The sequence below is a fragment of the Carcharodon carcharias genome, chromosome 2 (genome assembly GCF_017639515.1).
Source record: "Carcharodon carcharias isolate sCarCar2 chromosome 2, sCarCar2.pri, whole genome shotgun sequence".
Lineage (NCBI taxonomy): Eukaryota > Metazoa > Chordata > Chondrichthyes > Lamniformes > Lamnidae > Carcharodon > Carcharodon carcharias.
Genome location: NC_054468.1, coordinates 213,320,151 through 213,340,126, shown reverse-complemented (window position 1 = coordinate 213,340,126; position 19,976 = coordinate 213,320,151). Strand labels below are relative to the sequence as shown.

Here is a 19,976-nt window from a genome sequence, read left to right as displayed (position 1 = left end):
TTTAATGCTGCACATTCAGGAAGGGGAAAATTCTCATTCGCCCAAAACTCTAGAGGATTGGGGACCTGGGCTGGGGATGGGATGGGGGTTGTGGTTGCTAATATCAGATACACAGCTACCTTCCAACAGTGACCCCGGCTATAGTTTTCTGCATCCGTGGGTGGATGCTTCACTTAAAAACTCCATTGGGGCTACACTTTTGTCATCTGAGACGTACCAGTGGATGTCCAGCTGGCCACCTGCCTGTGTAGGAGTTTTTGTACCAATTTTCTCCTTTTTTTTCTCTTTCCTTCATAAAGACATTATAACTTTCAATACCTTTGCCAAGTGATTGTTCTTCATGAAAGAGCCAAAATTAAAGTAAGTGTTGGCATTGCTCACACATGTCCCAGCAAGAGTTTCTGGACAGAGATTGGCATTGGAAATCCTGGCTGGTTTTCCATTGAAAAGGTCAACTAAAGCTGCCCTCATGCAAATTCAGAGATCAGCTGAAACCTCAGCACAAACTGAGAAATAAAAATTGGGACAAAAACAAAATACTGCAGATGTTTGAAATCTGAAATGACAGCAGAAAATGCTGGACACGCTCAGCAGGCCTGGCAGCACCTGCGGAGCGAGAAACAGAGGACTGGATTTTATGGGGGGCATTTTTCTGGGGACCTTTCTTCCTCCCCGTAGAAAAGTCGGTCACAAACCAATCAACTTTAAAAAAAGGCTGCCCCGCAGCGATAATATGCTGCAGGAGGCCTTAACAAGCTCAGTGTGGGGTATCCACCCCTCAGCGTCCCACCCTTGAGGGCTGCCGGCCAAATTGGCTGGCAGCTCTTGCAGTCCCAACAGCACCAGAACTCAGTAGTGGGTGCTGCTGGGACTGCAAGGAGTCCTAAGAATAAGGCAACATGGACACCAGACTAAGGTCTAATGCTTTATGGACAGGGAGGAATCAGGCACCCAGGGGGGGGGGGTGGGGTGGGGGTGGGGGGGGTGTTGGGGGGGTGGTGGGGGGGGGTTGGTGTTTGTGTTATGGCAGCCACGGGGGAGGCACAAGGTGAGATACCATCTTTGAGGGAGTGCCCCTGATGCACACAGGGCATCCCTCCAAAGGAGGTACCCCATCTTCCTGCCTTATAGGGTTAGTGAGAAAGTAGCATGCCCACTCTCATGCAGCTTCCACCACCATCTGTATTATGTGGCAGAGGTGGAATTGTGCCCTTATCTGCCCCTTAATTGAGTAATTAAGGGCCTCAGTAGGCCTAAGGGTGGGCCTAAGGGCAGGCTCCTTACCCACTCATTCTATTATGGGGACAGGGTCTGGAGTGGACGGAGAGGCGGTGGACTAGCCACCGCCAAAAACACGCCCAGTAGAGTCATAAAATCCAGTGCAGAGTTAACATTTCAGATGAAAGGCCTTCAAGAAGGTGTCAAAGAAAGGTCCTTGACCTGAAATGCTAACTCTCTGTTTCTTGCTCCACAGACGCTGCCAGACCTGCTGAGTATTTCCAACATTTTCTGTTTTTATTTTAAATACATTTTATTTTTTGTTTGTCTGGCTGATCTAAATATTGTCTGAACCAAATGAACAATGGTGAGATCTCCTTTTACTTTCTTGATGATCTCCCTATGATGTGCTCTTACTCTAGCTGAATGTACCATTCACTGTGTTTCACCATTGCTGCTCTAAAACAGGCTATCAGGAAGAGCTGAAGAACAGCTCAGAATGATCACCTATACTTCTTGCATCCTTGTAGCAATTGCCTGTTTTCTGCCTAGTTCCCCCTTGTGCAGACATGACTGGAGTCAGGAGGATTGCTTGTGAGAAATTGTTGGTACACTGACATATTGATGCAGCACATTGGATGCTTAGGGTTTTATAATATAAGTGTTTATCTTGTTGCCTTAGACATGAGGAGAATTCATTGCCAGTTAGCCTGACATCTGTTGTGGGGAAGGTGCTAGAATCGATCATTAAGGAAATTATAGCTGGGCACTTAGAAAAACTCAAGATAATTGGGAAGAGTCAACATGGTTTTGTGAGTGGGAAATCATGGTTAACCAATTTATTGGAGTTCACTGAAGGAGTAACTTGCGCCGTAGATAAAGGGGAGCCTACAGATGTACTGTACTTGGATTTCCAGAAGGCATTTATGAGCTGTCACATCAAAGGTTATTGTGGAAAATAAAAGCTCATGGTGTAAGGGGTAACATGTTAGCGTGGATAGAAGATTGGCAGGCTGGGAGAAAACAGGGATTATACATAAATGGGTCATTTTTTGTTTGGCAGGATATAACGAGAGGAGTCCCACAGCGGTCTGTGTTGGGGCCTCAACTTTTTACAATTTATACCAATGACTTGGATGAGGGTAACAAAGGCTTGGTAGCTAACTTTGCAGATGACACAAAGATAGGTAAGAAAGTATGTCGTGAAGAGGTGATAAGGAGGTTGCAGGCAGATATAGATACGCTAAGTGAATGGGCAAAAATCTGGCAGATGAAGTACAATGTGGGGAAATGTAGATCTGAATCTTATGTTCATTGGGTGTGTGCGATCGGCAGGCCTGGAAGCGGACGTGAAATGCACCTCTGCCCGTGATTAGACCTTGAACGCAATTTCACGCTGGCTGGCCAATTAACAGCCAGTCAGCATGAGACGCCTGCTAAGAAAAATTCAGCGCTGCTGGGAGGGATGGGGAGAGGCCGACAAAAGCGAGGGTGCGGGTAGGCGTTTCTAGCAAACTCCCTGAAGGCAGACAGCTGCCTCAAGAAGCAGCGGACCTGTATGGATTCAATTATAAGAAAAAAATGCACCATACTGCATCTATATTACACATTCAAGCACCTAACAGCAGAACTGAAAAACATCAGCCCCAAGATAGCTTTTTTAATTTCACCCCAGACATCTCATCCAGCCCTGGATCGAGGTTTCAGCGAAAATGTAAAGGCCACCTGGCTGATTGGCCTGTCTGCCAAACATAGAAATAGACGGGCCACATAAAATCGATCTCAATTGCTTTCTTAGTAGGCTTAACTGCCCGCTTAATTGTCGGCAGGTGTGCTTCTGATTGCCGTGTTTGCCCGCCAAGCAAATATCACGTGAGTGTGTGATGATGTCAGGACGTGCACTTGATATCTTTTTGTGCAATTTCATGTGCTGTTGGGTCGGGTGCAAGCCTGCAAAACCAGCATAAAATTCTGGCTGTGAAGTTGTTCACTTTGGCAGGAAGAATAAAAAAAGCAGAATATTACTTGAATGGAGAACGACTGCAGAATTCTGAGGTGCAGAATGATCCAGGTGTTCTCGTGCATGAGTCACAAAAAGTTAGTATGCTGGTGCAACAAGTAATTAAGAAGGCTAATGGAATGCTATCCTTCATTACGAGGGGAATTGAACATAAAAGTAAGGATGTTATGCTTCAGTTATGCAAGGCATTGGTGAGACCGCATCTTGAACACTGTGTGCAGTTTGGGTCTCCTTATTTATTAAAGGATGTTAATGCTTTCGAGGCGGTTTAGGGGAGGTTTACTGATTGATACCTGGAATGAGTGTGTTGTCTCCTGAGGAAAGATTAGACAAACTGGGCTTGTTTTCATTGGAGTTTAGAAGAGTGAGTTGATTGAAGTACATAAGCTCTTGAACGGCCTTGACAAGGTGGACATGGAAATAGTGTTTCCTCTTGTGGGTGAGTCCAGAACTAGGGGGTACTGTTTTAAAATTAGAGGGTGCCCTTTTAGGACAAAGATGAGGAGAATTTTTATTCTCTCAGAGGGTTGTGCGACTTTGGAACTCTTTGCCTCAGAAGGTGGTGGAGGTAGGATCTTTGAATAGTTTTAAGGTGGAAGTGGATAGATTCTTGTTAGGCAAAGGAATCAAAGATTATCAGGGGTAGATGGGAATCTAGAATTAGTAATACAAACAGATCAGCCATGATCTTATTGAATGGCAGAGCAGGCTCGACGGGCCGAATGGTCTACTTCTCCTATTTCGTATGTTTGGATGTTCGTAATGCTTATCAGGCATCACATCCTAAACACAATCTCCCTGTATTAAGAACATAAGAAATAGGAGCAGGATTAGACCATATGGCCTGTTGAGCCAGTTCTGCCATTCAGTATGGTCGTGGCTGATCTTTGGCTTCAACTCCACTTTCCTGTCAGTTCCCCATACCCCTGAATCACATTTGGACTACTTACTCTCTCCGACATGAAAACGAATTACTTGGACTGACATACATGTGACCTAATCCTAAGGTTTACTGTGCATTTTTTTTGTTTTGTTTCTAAATATGTTTCTTCTGTCGCAGGATGTCAAAAATAGAAGAAACCCCCGTCTGGTTCCATATACCCTTTTGGATGAGCGCACAAAAAAATCCAACAAGGACAGTCTGCGTGAAGCAGTTCGCACACTTTTAGGATATGGATATAATTTAGAGGCACCGGACCAGGACCATGGTACATCTCAACTTTTTTTTTGCCTTGGATTATTTCTAAGATTATATGATAAGCGACTATTGGCTATATATTCACAGTAGAAACTAGTTGCTGAGTATTGTTACTTTTGGTCAGTGTTTTTTTTATATGACTGTTGTTGCCTCTTTCTTCACTTCTTTCTTCACTGTGCCAATCCTGAGCTGAGAAGGTGATTGGAGATTATCAGTCAGGCCTCTGCCATGCTCCCTCTTGCGCTGAATGTTAGGAGATGTCCGTGAATATGATTTTTGTTCATCACCTAGGGGGAAACATGTGCCGCCCACTTCAGGATTTCCCCCCCTCAGCAGGGTCACAATCAGCAAGTTATTACAAGAGGAATTGAAAGTGAAAGTCAGCAGATGGCTGATTGCATCAGCATTTCTACAAACTATACAGTAACTGTATATTGGATCAAATTGACCAAATGACAGATCTTCATTCAGGAACCTGTGGTGAAGCCTATTGCCCAATGGACAGTGGTAGTTTCCTTTGACACATGTTTGGCACTGATTGCACTGGCACTGGTTCTGGTCCCAAGTCCAAAATGCAACCCACTGATTTTTTTTTGATTACCTCATATTTATTGAAGAAACTAAATCTCAAGTCCCCAGTGTACCACTATTCAAGCAGGCTGACGCACTTCCTAATCGTGGGATGAAAAGAAAACTTCCTAATTAGCCAAGTTAGGGAGTTAAATTGTAATTATATAGTGGTTGACAGAGAGTTTTACCCAATTTGGGCTGCCTTCCAATAGAGAGAACTCATTTCAAGGAAAAATGTCCCAGCTTGTGTTTTTTTTTCACCTAATGCTGTTTAAATATTAATGAGATTAATGAATTAGTGTTCTTATACAAAGGAATATAGGGATAGAAAGAGACCTTTTGTACAAGATCATAAAAAAAATAAGAGCAGGTGTAGGACATTCAGCCCTTTGAGTCTGCTTCGCCATTCAATAAGGTTATGGCTGATCTGATTATGGTCTTAATTCCACTGTTCTGCCTGCCCCAATAACCTTCGAGTCCCCTGTCAATCAAAATCTGTCTACCTCCGTCTTGAATACATTCAATGAGTCATCGTGCACTGCTCTCCATGGAAGAGAATTCCATAGACTAACAACCCTCTGAGAGAATCCTTATTTTGAGCCTGTGCTCCTAGTTCTAGATTGCCCCACAAAGGGAAACATCCTCTCAGCATCTACCCTAACAAGCCCCCTCAGAATCCAATGTTTCAATAAGATCACCTTTCATTCTTCTAACTCCAATGGATAGGCCCAACCTACTCAACCTTTCCTTATCCCAAGCCTATTCCACCACTCTATTAGATCATGGCTGACCTGTACCTCAACTCTATTGACACTCCTTTGATTCATAACCCTTGACCACAGAGACCAGCAAAAATCTATTAGTCTTAATCCTGAAAATTTCAATTGACCCTACATCCAAAGTCATTTTGAGATAATTCCAGATTTCCATTACCCTTTGAGTGAATAAATATTTCCTAATTTAATCGTGCCTCCTTGTTGTGAATTCCCCCATCAGTGTAAATAGTATCTGCCCAGTGGAATTATTTAATCCTTCTAAGCACCTGAATTGATGACCTTTCAGCCTTCCAAATTCAAGCAAGTAACAGCCAAGTTTCTGCAACCTGTCCTCAGCATTTAACCCATTAAGCCCCGATATCATTCTAGTGAATCTGTACTACGCCCCCTCCAAGGCCAATATGTCCTCCCTGTGGTGCGGTGCCCAAAACAATGCCTACTTCAGATGGGTTCTCACCAAGGCCATTTCCAACTGAATCATAACTTCCGCCCCTTTGTAATCCAGTCCTCGGAAGTAAAGGTCACCATTACATTCACCATTTTGATTATTTTTTGTACCTGTGTATTAGCATTTAGTGATTTGTGTGCATGGACATGCAAGAAGATCTAAATTAGAGGAAGCAGTACTTTTTTTTAAAAGAGTATCATCTTTCACAGTAAGGAGAGATTTATCAATCAAAAATTAGAGAAATACTTAGTCATACAGATTTAGTTTCTCCTTTGTCTTTTGATAATGGGTCAGAAGGAAAAATAAAAAATATTGAAATTGTAGAACTTATTACATGGTAGGACAGAAAATTCCAAAGTAATCTGAGATGAAAGGGAATAGCAAGTTCTGTGGAAGGGTCATGAGGACTCGAAACGTCAACTCTTTTCTTCTCCGCCGATGCTGCCAGATCTGCTGAGTTTTTCCAGGTAATTCTGTTTTTGTTTCAGAAGGAAACTACTATGTATGCTCCCTAAAAGCAGATTGCCAATGGAGAAATAGCAGGCAATAAGGCATTTAAAAATACATATTAGCTGTTAAGAACAGTAGGAACATGTGCATTTTCCAGAGCAATCAGTTCCTCTGCCCTTAACTTGAGATGTTAATGTGCAGGAAACAGAAGCATGTTTGTAATTGGAACTGCTGTGCTGATCAATTTACAGATTGGTAACACAATAATTACACAATTTGTCAACTGATTCCAGCATATAAAAACAGAGAACGCTGGAAATATTCAGCAAGCCTGGCAGCACCTGTGGAGAGAGAAACAGAACCAAAACCCATTCATTTACACAGAGTTTAAATGGGGCCTAACGGGCTGAATAGTACACGGCATGTGGGCACATGGAAGAGGCCGGCATTGAGACTTCTGAACCCGCCATCTAAAGACACCACATAAAGCGTCAGTTGGGCTGATTAAGAATGCTGGGTGGGTACCGAGCCGCAGATTGATAGTATCCCGCCTAATCAGAGCTGGATTGAGGTCACGGCCTGTGATTTAAAAGGCAGCTCTGGCCTCTTTAGCAGGACAATGCAGAAATGAACCTCTCTGCATGAAGTCTCAGGTTCTTAAATTATGAGTTTAAGTCAGTATACAATTACATCTTCCACGAAGCATTCCAGCAGCCAAACACTGAACAGCCAAGATCTAACTCTGTCCTCAGACAACTCATCATTACAGCCTGCCTGATGAAAAAACAGGAAATATGGCTGGCGTAAATCCCATTCTGAAAGGCATTTTATTCCATTTTGCTTCATATTTATTGAAGAAACTAATATGGCAGTCGATTGCCTTTTTAATGAGCACAACTAGCCTATTACCTTCAATTTGTATAATGTGGGCAAGCTCCCAATTTCCAGACCTGTCCGCTAACCGTGTTATCCCAGACTGGCATGATGACACCAGGAACGTGACCCAACGTCTTTGCGTCTGATAATATGTTGGCACGTGTACATTTTCGGAGCATATTATCCAGGCCAGCATCTCAAATAGATGACTTTTCCATTGATCTGATATGTTGGGCTAATTTTTGGGTCCCACCAAGGGTGGGAAGGATGCAGTCGGGGATCCACCCAATCTCCATTTAAGGCCAATTAAGGTGGTTGAGGAGCAGATTAAGAGCTTGTTAAGGGGGATTTTCATGGAGGCACATGGGCTGCACACACTGGGTTTGGAGGTAGGGGGCCATTTGATCGCGAGGGAGGATGTGGGATGGTTAACCACACCCCTGTCCTGCCTTCTGATGTCCATCTCTCCCCAGCTGGTGACCCCTCCCCTCGATCTCCATCCCATCCTCACTCACCTAGGGTTCATGCATGGTAGGTTGAACTATTTTATGCCTTACATTGCTTTTTCCAAGTAATCTTATCAAATTACTTTCCTAAATTAAATTGTCATTTTTGACTTATGTATAGGAAATTGGGACAGAGAGCAGGGACCTGGTTTAGCTATGCATAGTGATGTATCATAGTTAATCTTTGGCACCTGAAGATTGCTTGATGGCCTTATTGAGTTGAGGAGGGATTTCTTACAATTTTTTTCCTGAAATTCAACAGACCTTACTCTCTCTCGTTTCGCCTCTCTCAGGAGTTAATGATTGAAATTGGTAAATAGCGTTAAACTGTCAAATGGATATGGTAAACATTGATGGAACTGACAGGTTTTTTTCATCAATCTGTTCTCCAATTGGCCACTAACACACAGAAAGATCTGAAAATCCGTAGGATTGCACAATACAATTCTTTGATCTACAGAATAAGTGTACATTTGGAACATTTAAAATGTCACTTTTGAACGATCATTCTAACTGAGCCTTTCAAAGGTTTATACTGATGGTTAGAAATGTCGACAACACAATTATTAACATGTAGTGGATTCAGGGGTGGTTAAATGTAAGATCTGAATAAATCGAAGAGAAACTCTTCATTTCACAAGGTCACTTTCTCTGGCATCGTAGAACAGATTAAATTTCTACATTGCTGATAACAGGGAAGATGTACATTGTTAACATAGCAACAGTGCTTGTATGCATTCCATTAATTCAATAAAAGCTACACGATGGTCAAGATGGCACAAGGGTCTGCAAGTATTTAACAGGAGACTTGCTCTAGTTTAGTTTACGTGAGCGGTATACTCCTCGGTGTGTCTTGTTAAAACATTGGTAAATTTAAGCATCCTGTCAGAGAGTTTGCATAGAACCGAATATAATTCAACAAAAAATGGTTAGTTTAAGAGACAGTCAAACGTTGTGATTAATCAAATGTTTCTATGAATAGATAGGCTGGATGAGCCAAATAGCATCACTTATTTGCACTTTATTTTGCCATTTTCATGTATGCTTATATTTATATTAACGCCGAGTGAGATCCATATAAATAATCTGGCATGAGATTCCTGTGATCTAACATTTGCACTTCTTTTGTAAGGCATTTTAGTTCTTTTCTCTTGGTTTTCCTCACGTAATACCATAGAGTAGCAAAGCTGTGAGAGGAGGGGGTCAATTAACTTCAGCTCTACCTCAGCAATGCTCTGAAATTAGCTGTGGCGTGGAAGTGTTTTGACTTTAGCTCAACGCCTCCTCACAATTATTTTCTTTTTACAAAGTTTAAATATATATATACCATGTATCAGGAGGATGAGCTCATTTTTGTTTTTCTTTGGAGAGGGAAGAAAATTTGGGCTTCTTAAATTGAGGGATGGCATTTTTTGTGCACCTCTGCCACACCAGGGATGGAATCTTCCGGTCCCACCGGCAGTGGGAAGTGTGGCGGACGGGCGAACTTAATTTGGCAAGAGGCCAAAAATCAGTTTCCCAGCATCGGGATGACCTATCAGAATTCTGTTCTCGGAACTTTAAAGGTGGGTCGAGATTCCCGGTGAACAATGTTGGGAAGCCCTTTAGCGTGCATTAGCATCTCATGCTAGCTCATTAAAAGGCTATCTTGCTAGAGTTAAGTTCCCCCTCCAAATTAAATCACCATCTGCAGGAAATTAGAACGTTCATTTTTATGACTGTATATAAGGGGCATGCCCCTGGTGAGCTTCACCTCTTCTACGACTTTGAGGTCAGTAGATGCACTTTCACCTCCTTGGGGACTGCTCATAGCTTCATTCAGATCGGCTGCCGGTAGCACAAGTTGTGCGAAGGCTCATAGTGGGAGGTAGGGTGGAAAGGTGGTGCGGAGGCTAGACCTTGGAGGCAGGCTAAGGGGGTAAGGGAAGGAGGCTGGCCATGTGCCCTTTAAGCTCATGAGGTAAAAGCAGGGAGGACGGCTTCCTGCCCACCCCCACTATGAGATTTGCGGTGCTCCGCACAGCTGCATAAGTAATGAGCAGAACAGCTCAAGATTGCAGACGTTCACCCATTTCCTCCCACCCCCAACGGAAATCACTTGCACTTCTGTACCCGCCACCAAACTTCAGAGCGGAAGATTCCACCCCAGGCAGTGTATCCCTCTGCATTGGTCGTTGGTCTCCTGGAACTAAAGTTCGATCCCTGTGCATTGCGTAATAGTCCAGAGAAAGAATACTTTCTATTAATGGTTTGTATCTGTGTGCTTCCGTTGTCTGGAGTTTCACTCTTCAGCTGCTATTGGTAGATAAGATCCTAAGTCCAATTTTAACTGCTCAAAAAACAACCCCCGTGTAGTAAGAATAAATTGGCAGAGTCAAGTTTCAGTCATTTGTTAAAGGGAGTGAGAAGTTACCTATTAAAATAAAAACCTTCATTCAATATAAACTAAAGGGTACAATTCTACAATGGGTGCAGGATCAGAGGGACTTGTTGGGTATATGTGCACAAATCATCAAAGGTTGTGGGGCAGATTGAGAATGTGGTTAAAAATGCACATGGAATCCTGGGCCTTATAAATAGAGGAGTAGAATACAAAAGCAAGGAAGTTATGATGATCCTTTATAAAACACTGGCTTGGCCTGAACTGGAGCATTGTATCTAATTCTGGGTACCACACTTTAGGAAGGATGCGAAGGTTCTAGGGAGAGTGCAGAAAAGATTTACAAGAATGGTTCTATAGGGACAAGGGGCTTCAGTTTTGTGGGTGGATTGGAGAAGCTGGGACTGTTCCCCTTAGAGAAGTAAGGTTGAGGGGAGATTTGATAGAGGTGTTCAAATTTAGGAGGGTTCTAGACAGAGTAAATAGGGGGAAATTGTTACCATGGCAGAACGGTTGAGAACCAGAGGACACCGATTTAAATTGAATGATGAAAGATCTAATGGCAATAAAACTTTTCTACTCAGCAAGTGGTTAGGATCTGAAATACTCTGCCTAAGAGTGTGATGGAGGCAGATTCAACCATGGTTTTCAAAAGGGCATTGGATAGGCACCTGAAGAGAGAACATTTGCAGGGCTTCAGAGAAAGGCAGAGTGTAGAACTGGTTGAGGTGCTCTTGCAAAGAGCCAGCACAGATGTGATGGGCTGATTGTCTTCCTCCTGTGCTGTAACCATTCTATGATTCTATGATTTCTTGCCTTCTGTAGCCATGAACCTTATACTGATCTCTGTTGGAATATGATGCAGATTTAGGCCTGTGGAGTGTCAGAGCCATGGCTCAGTGGTAGCCATCTTACCTTTGTGTCAGAAGGTTATGGGCTCAATCCCATTCCAGGACTTGAGCACTAAAATCAAGGCTGACATTCCAGCGCAGTCCTGAGGAACTGTTGCACTGTCAGAGGTGCTGTCCTTTGGATTAGATGCCAGGCTGAGGCCTTGTCTGCCCTCTTAGATGTAAAAAATCCCATGCTACGATTCAATTGACCATTTAAGGGCCTCAATTGGCATCAGGGCAGCAAAGCCTGCATTTTGCAGACGATGTTTCTATAATGTAGAGATTATGAACAGAGCCGGTCAGGAGGTGGCCATGTGATTAAACGCCGCATGCTCAAATGTCATGTGATCAAATGCCAAGACTCCAGGAATATGCCCAACTAGAGTTGGCAGTCCTAACACTGGGTGCTTGGTTGACACCTTGTAGCTGTTAAGGCAGAGGAAACTTTCATCCTTTCAGTTTTCCTGAGGTTGCTGTTTGTTTCCAAACTGGAGCAATAAATTATATGTTCCTTTGTGTGTGTCTTTATTATAGCTGCAAGATCTGATCTGTTGAACAATGCGGCAGAGAGGTTCCGCATTTTCCGCGCTGAGAAAACCTACGCAGTGAGAAGTGGGAAGTGGTACTTTGAGTTTGAAGCAGTGACTGCTGAGGACATGCGTGTCGGCTGGACCAGACCAGGCTGCCGCCCAGATCAGGAGCTGGGGACAGATGATCAATCCTTTGTTTTTGATGGCTTCAAGGTTTGTATATGCTTCAAAACAAGTCAGATAAGTCAAGGACTGTGCCCCTGAGTTGATATAAACAGAAAGAAGTAAAAATAGTCAGATCAAAGCGCAGTAGTCACTTTTCTTTCTACATTTCAATTGTCTTTTATTGCGAGAAAATGATTCAGTATATGTTGTGAACCACCAACACGGCTTTGAGAAAATGATAAAGCTTGATCTTTTTTTGTGTGGGGTGGGGTGCAATTTTCAATATGATGATTGTTGGGGATTGAAAAATATCACACAATAGGTCATGAAGAATTCACAAAGCAGATGCAGAACAGCCAGTGGAGCTCTCCCTACTCTGCCCTAGCAAGCTGCCTTACCCATTTTTGGAAGAATATCTCCAAATGCTTGTGCTTTAATTTTTGTCACTGCTCACATGAATATTCCTTCGATCCATTTCCATTTTTAGTGCATTCATTTTCTTCGTCTTTACTTCAGTGTTCCCCCTCCGATGATACCATGCCCTGTCTGAGCGAGAACAGCCAGGCAAGTTGATCTTGGGTCTCTATCAATGGGTGTTCTTGGAGCAGATGATGTGAGGTGCGCATGACCACCCCATCTCCTCCCCCACCCCACCCTGCCCCTCCAGACCTCTGTGCTGCACTGTACTCTATGAGTATAGCTATGATTAGAAACTTCTTGTGTGGGAGTAGTGATTCCACATTTTCTAACTTCAGTGATACAGTATGTGTAAAAGCACCAACCTGCTGCACAGGAGCTTGCAGCTCATGCTCGGGGCTACAAATAGAGGTGGGTGGGAGCTAATAATAGCCCCGCCGGCTGGTGTTCCAATCCCCTGGCCCTATCCCTACCCTGCCTCTGGACGACCCTCATAGCAGGACTAACTACCTGCATACAGCAGGCTGACTAGGCATTTAAGACTCATTGAAAGTTCCGCAGGCAGTGGGAATTACATTAGGGGCCTCCTGACAGGAGACCTCGGGTCCAGGGCTCCATGTCTGCTGCTTCTTTCAAGCTTCAAGGCCTCTAATTGGCCCTCTAGCTGAGAGGCCAATTAATTTCACTGCTGTGAAAATCAGGGCTGTTGACTATTTCCCCTCTCCTGCAAGGGCAGTTTGAAGATCAGTGAATTGTCCCAAACTGTAATTCCCAATAGCAGAGGGAATATCTTGCCCGCTGTGTCACCATGCCAAATACAATGGCTTTTCTAGAGAGAAAGAATGCATCAAAAAGCAGATGTGCTTCTTCATTTCAATTAACAAAGAAAATGCACCAATCAGCTCATCCTATAACATAAAAATTATCACCAAAAATAATGGAGTTTAAGGTGAAAGAAAACCCCGCCTTTGTCTAGGATTTCTTTAAAGAATTCCTACCATGTTTATTCACTGAATTATTGGACAATGACAGGATTGAACTCTGCTTAACATTCAACATGCAGCAATTACACCAATTTGTTAACCTTGTAATTATTTGCATGTGATATTTACCGTAGGCTCAACGGTGGCACCAGGGGAACGAACACTTTGGCCGTTCCTGGCAGGCAGGGGACGTTGTCGGCTGCCTGGTGGACATGAACGAGTACACCATGACATTCACTCTGAATGGGGAGGTTCTGCTAGATGACTCGGGCTCAGAACTTGCATTCAAGGATTTTGAAGTGGCAGATGGTAAGCAAGGGTTAATGTATGATTTGGAAAAGAGTTTTACCACTGGTATATACTACTTTAAAACTTAAACACAAAATAGTCAGAATTAAATGTTAATTGACTGCCTTGTCCAGTTGCATACCTTTGAGAACCATTAGTCATATTAATACTGGATAAAATAATGGAATTCATTACTTTTGTCAGGTATATTCTTGAGCACTACCATAATTCAGAATAGAAAATTTAACATGGATTCAGAAGGAGAAGATCCTACCCAACCAGTTTATTTGATTTCTTTAAGTAACCTACATTATAAATAAAGGCCCCAGGAGAGAATACACTTAGATTCTGTGACCTCGATATTTACCAAGTACATGCTGGAAGCATTGGGCGGAGTTATGAACGGAAAACGTAGGCTGGGATGTTCTGTGCCAGCTAGTGTTGGGCGTGTTAGGTGGCGTGAGCGGACAATATGACACGATCAGTTTCACGGTGGTGTGAAACGAGTTCGCGATTGTCTGCTCAGCCCATCGATGGTGTGCTGCATTCTCTGCCATCAGATGTGTACACAGTAGTGTATCATTGTCATGCCTGCCTGCCGGATCTGGGCCCCCACCCCCACCCCTCCAGCTGGTTCGTCTGCCCAGGTCGGCAGGAAAACATGCGGATGTATCTCACAACAGCACATGAGCGATGTGCAGCTGGTGGGCTGCACTTTGTTCTGGATTTCAAGGTTTGTTTGCCTACCTTGCTTTGGTCAGCACTCGTAGTCATCAGTGCCAGGCTTCACAGACAGGCACCACATCACTTTTAGAGGGGCTCATGGCAGACCTCTACCTACCAGATCAGCCATGTGTGGGCGGCTTTTCAATGGCTGCAGGGCAAGGTCTTGCTTGGCGAAGGGGAGAAGTGGCCTCAGGAAAGTGAAGAGGCTGCAGGGTGAGGGCTGTACTGGGGAAGAAGGGTAACACAGAGTGTTTGGGGGCACGTGTTGATCTGTGCAAGTGGCTTCAAGATGGTGAGGGCTGAGGAGGCAGTCTCCAGAGGAGATGAGGCCAGATGGACATGTGAGGGTATGTGTGAGAGAATGGGTGGTGATGTCCCTTGAGCTGGCAGTGAGTGAAATGCCAGTGAATGTGTGGTGGGCTTGAGTGCGTGAGTTTAGAGTGATGAGATGGTTGCCTTACCCTGGCTGCACAGATGAGATAATTCATCCTCTGTCTACATTGGATGGCCAAGTTCTTCAGTGCAGCATTGGCACTGATCACCACTGCCACTGCCTCCCTAGCCTGGTTGGTCATGCCATTGCCCATCCTGCAGCCAGAGCAGGGGTAGAGGACATCATGGTTGGCCTCCACGCTGTCCAAAAGGCATCACTAAATCTGGGGGCTGCAGTCTTTTTGCCTTTCGTGAAAGCAGTAGCCGTGGGCTGGAAGCACTGAGATGTGTGCGCGCAGCTGGACTTTAAATACGGTGCCCGGCATGATGAAGCAGCGAGGTGATGGTGTGGCAGGCAAATGAGAGCCCGCCCGCCATCGAAATGGTGTGTTCCAAGGGGATGCATAAGTTACGCAGCGGGTTTGGCATGAAATGCCGCCATTGCAGCTGGTGGATAAAACGTTGTTTTACCCTCCACCTACTGCACTTAGTGCAAACTTGGGACCATTCCGCCCCTAGTCTCTGTGCATTTTTTTCTCCAGGTTTCTTGCCCAACACCCAGCCCAACTGACAGAGTAGCTGCCTGTTGGGTGGGAAAGGCAGCACCACAAGGACACAGCAGAGGAGCAGGAGGGAGGGAGGGAGAGGTTGCAGTCGGGATGTGTGAGAGTGAGAGACGATGGTTGGGTATGGGGTGGTGGCGCGTGAGATGACAGTTGGAGGGGAGTGCAAGGTTGAAGGGTGAGCAGGTAGATTGTGGGGCGGCTTACAGGTTCCCATGTTGGGACTGAAGGACACCTCCCTGCTCCCCTTGGCCCACAAGCACTGCTGTAAAAGGTACAGATCTTATGCAGCCAGCAGCTCTCGTCTCTTTTTCCCTGCTGGGTTTCCCGAAGCCCAAAAGTAGATTATCAAAGGAACCAAAATAGCTATGCGTTGTTTGGATTTTTGAGAAGTGTTTTATAAGGTACTACCCAAGAGACCTCTGGCAAAGATAAACGGTGTTTGTACGTAAATGAAAGGTGGCCACATAGATGGAGCAGCAGTTGGAGGACAGAACACAAGGATACAGCTAAAGCAAAATTTCCTGAGTTGATAATCTGTGTTTTGAAATTTTCTGACATGCCTTTTGAAAATTGGCCATGAGCAATCAACATTTTGGGACCTGCTAACACACTGTAACGTTGACAGGTTGTAGCAATGAGTTAGTAAACTATCTATGTCAGTCTTGACTATTAAATTTTGATTTGTAACTTGGCAGTGTTGACAGGTATTTCCGCGTTTGTACGTTAATGTCTGGCTGAGCCATGCAGATCCTTGACTGATGCTTTAGCAGCCTTTCTCTGAAACTAGGAAACATGCTGAAACTAAAATCCTGATATTAACTCAGAGCAGGAGTCACAAATGCTTGTTTCTGAAACAGCTGGCAAACTGTCCAAGACCCACCAAGCACCCCTTTTCTTCTAGAAAGAATTAAAAAGCCATCTCCCATAGCCCAATTTAAATTTCCTGATGCTGACTTCTGCCTGAGGTCTGTGGGATTGGGGTGGAGGGTCTCTGGTGAGAGTGAGAAATTGCATGGCCAGAGACTGAGAATAAGTGGTGGTGAGGTCCCGGTGATATCATTGGACACTGGCATTTCAACATTTATGATGCCCCATGTATACTGTCAAAAACCAAGACAATAAAATGTCAGGGATGCTGGGGACATGCTGCCAGGATCGTGGGTCTTGCAAGAGCCTTCATTCTGAGAGCCTGTCCACATCTTTCCTCCTGGCAGGCAAGTTTAAAATCAACCGTTGGATTACTGCACGGAGGCATCTATTAGCAGTTTTTTCCTGGGACATAATTATTTCATCATCAATCATGAAATGTATCCAGTGAAGAATAATTGAATTTGAGAACATTTTGCAGTCTGAGTGTTGTGTTGAGAGAGCCTCTCGTAGCACCTGATGTATGCTGTTTTATATTCATGACATGTCCTTCATCTGCTAACACAGCGGATAGCCTGAAAAGGATGAGAGACAGAGTAGGCAGAGAACCTGCTGTGTTTGACGAAATGAGATGTAATAACAGACTCTGAGAAATTAACTTGTACGAGCTTTGGTTTTTAAATGCACCAAGAGTTTGCAAAGTCGAACAAGATTAATAATACATTAGCCAATGCTGTAATAACACGGTACAGAACTGATTCACATATCTTATCACATTCAGTAAAGTCACCGATTGCTGAACATTTTGATTGAGGAATTTTCTCCTCTGACCAAGCAGATAACTGCTATTTTCAAAAGAAACTTCCTAATGAGTGTCACTTTTGATAGGTTCAGCAGAAGGGTTTTAATTCTATTGACATCCAGTTAGATTATTAGCATCAGAGAGCAGAGTTTTAACAAAACTGTGCCTCCTTAATTATTCTGTTCGCCTGACTGACTTTGTTAATATTTAATCTCAATTGCGTCTTCTCAGCTGTCGATATTATTCTTCTGATATATATATGGTGGAATTAGCTTTACATAAATAGGAGTGAGGAACACACATTTTGGCCTCCTGTTTCTCAGGTTCAAAGATATGAATCTGCACTGTTCCTCAGTGTCATTAAGAATCTGATCTGATTATTTGGATGGAAATAGCACCTTCAAAAGATAGCAGTCATTTCTACTGAGTATACATTCCAGATTGTAAAAAGGAGCAATTTTCAAATAAAGGACACTCAGGCTATCTCTTTACAGTATAGATGAAGTGGTTGGGACTTTATGGGGTGGCGGTGGCCCTCTCCCACTGGCCAGAAACTTGGGGGCAACCCTGCTCTGAGCTGTCATGGAAGCCCTGACGTCATATTACCTTCCTTAGGCAAATAACTGCCTGCAGTCGGGGCTTCAGTCTCTTTAAGGGAAGAGGCCCTGCCCCAAGAGATGCCAGCCAATTGGAGGTCCCGGGAGTGGTGGCCACTGCTGGGACTGCAGCAGGCCAGAACCAGCCATGATGGAGGAGGCCCCAGAGTTAAGGTAATTCAGATCAGGCTCGTTGGGGCCAGCTAGGCAGGCCCCGTCAGCAGGGTATGTGGGTGCTGTGTGGGCAGCGGGGGCAGGCTTTGCTGCTGGAGTAGCCTGATCAGGGTGCCTGATCAGGAGGCCCCCCCCCTCAAGTCCATAGCGAGGTTGCAGGGTGGACCTGGTGGTGAAGTGGCCGCCCATCATTGGTAATACATCAGATGTGGCGAAAGACCATAAGACCATAAGACGTAGCAGCAGAAGCAGGCCATTCGGCCCATCAAGTCTGCTCCGCCATTCAATGAGATCATGGCTGATCTGATAACCCTCAACTCCACTTTCCTGCCTTTTCTCCATAGCCCTTGATTCCCTTACTGATTAAAAATCTGTCTATGTCAACCTTGAATATACTTAACAATCCAGCTTCTACAGCTCTCTGCGGTAAAGAATTTCACAGATTCACCACCCTTTGAGAGAAGAAATTCCTCCTTATCTCTGTCTTAAATGGGTGGCCTTTTACTCTGAGATTATGCCCTTTGGTCGTAGAATCTCCCCCAAGGGGAAACAGCCTCTCAGCATCCACCTTATCAAGCCCCCTAAGAATCATATGTGTTTCAATAAGGTCACCTCTCATTTTTCTAAACTCCAGTGAGTACAGGCCAACCTACTCAACCTCTCCTCATAAGAAAATCCCTCCATCCCCGGGATCAACCTAGTGAACCTTCTCTGGACTGCTTCCAATGCCAGTATATCTTTCCTTCGATAAGGGGACCAAAACTGTTCACAGTATTCTAAGTGTTGTCTAGCTAGTGCCTTGTATAGTCTTAGCAAAACTTCCCTATTTTTATACTTCATTCCCTTTGAAACTGCTGGTAAAATGTTGATCCCCACCATCCCGCCCGATTTTATTCCCACCCCACCTCCCAGCATTCTCTGTAGGGCTGGTAAAATCCCAGCCAATGCATCTTTCCAAAATTAGTACAAGTGTATATCCACTGATGGATCAGTTGGTCAACTTGTTCATAGAATGGAACTAGGTCACAAACAGTAGTAAGAACCCAGATTTAATTCTTGGCCTGGGTACTGTTAGTGATCTTGGCTATGTCTCATTCACTTTTCATTTCATTCCATAGCATTTTTATTTGTGTGTATCTTTCCCATGGCTATTCATACCCATTTGTTCTTTCAAAGCCTATTTGCTACCACATTGAGCTGACTCATATTAATTCATACATTATTCACTGATTTTTACTTCCTATCTTTTTATTAAGGTTGTTTGTGAACTCTCAAACTTATTAAACTGTTTCTTTGTGACAGGAGTAAATATTCCTGACTCTTGACGTTTACCTGTTCTCTCCCCTCTTTGTTGTTTTTCAGTCATATAAAGGGTTCCAGTGTAGGAAATGTTATGTTGTCTCTTCCCTTTTCAGGTGCTGACTGACTTGCTTTTCTAGCAGGGTCCCTTATCTTTTTAGATTTTCAACATTTTACATCTGACCAGAAATGCAATGACAGCAGGAATGCTAGAAAAGTGTGTGTGTGTGTTGGGGGGAGGGGGGGGGGGTGGAGTGGAGAGGTTTGTTGGGGGGGCGGTTGGTAAGAAGCAGCGAATGTCAGTTGGGTGTGCCTCTCCTCATCGCTACCTGTAGACTCCTGCTAGGAATGTCACGTGTGTCAATGTTGGTGATGAATCATCTGTAACGACTACAGAAAATAGTTTACCAGTAAACATGGAAACATAGAAACTTGGAGCAGGAGTAGGCCATTCAGCCCTTCAAGCCTGCTCCGCCATTCATATGATCATGGCTGATCATACAACTCAATAGCTTGCTTCCGCTTTCTCCCCATATCCTTTGATCCCTTTCGCCCCAAGAGCTATATCTAACTCTTTCTTGAAAACATACAATGTTTTGGCCTCCACTACTTTCTGTGGAAGCGAATCCCACAGGCTCACCACTCTCTGGGTGAAGAAATTTTTCCTTAACTTAGTCCTAAATGGTCTACCCAGTATCCTCAGACTGTGACCCCTGGTTCTGGACTCCCCCACCATCGGGCACATCTTTCCTGCATCTACCCTGTCTAGTCCTGTTAGAATTTTATAGGTTTCTAT

General features: G+C 44.1%; 1 protein-coding gene across 1 annotated transcript in view; it reads left to right on the top strand.

The window, feature by feature from the left end:
- The window catches only part of ryr2a (ryanodine receptor 2a (cardiac)), an 806,696-nt gene that overhangs the window by 498,942 nt on the left and 287,778 nt on the right, over positions 1 to 19,976 (top strand). Inside the window, exons 26-28 of the mRNA XM_041213076.1 lie at positions 4,299 to 4,446; positions 11,870 to 12,078; positions 13,565 to 13,739. Coding sequence (XP_041069010.1) covers positions 4,299 to 4,446; positions 11,870 to 12,078; positions 13,565 to 13,739 — 532 coding nt within the window. The remainder of the gene's footprint in view (positions 1 to 4,298; positions 4,447 to 11,869; positions 12,079 to 13,564; positions 13,740 to 19,976) is intronic.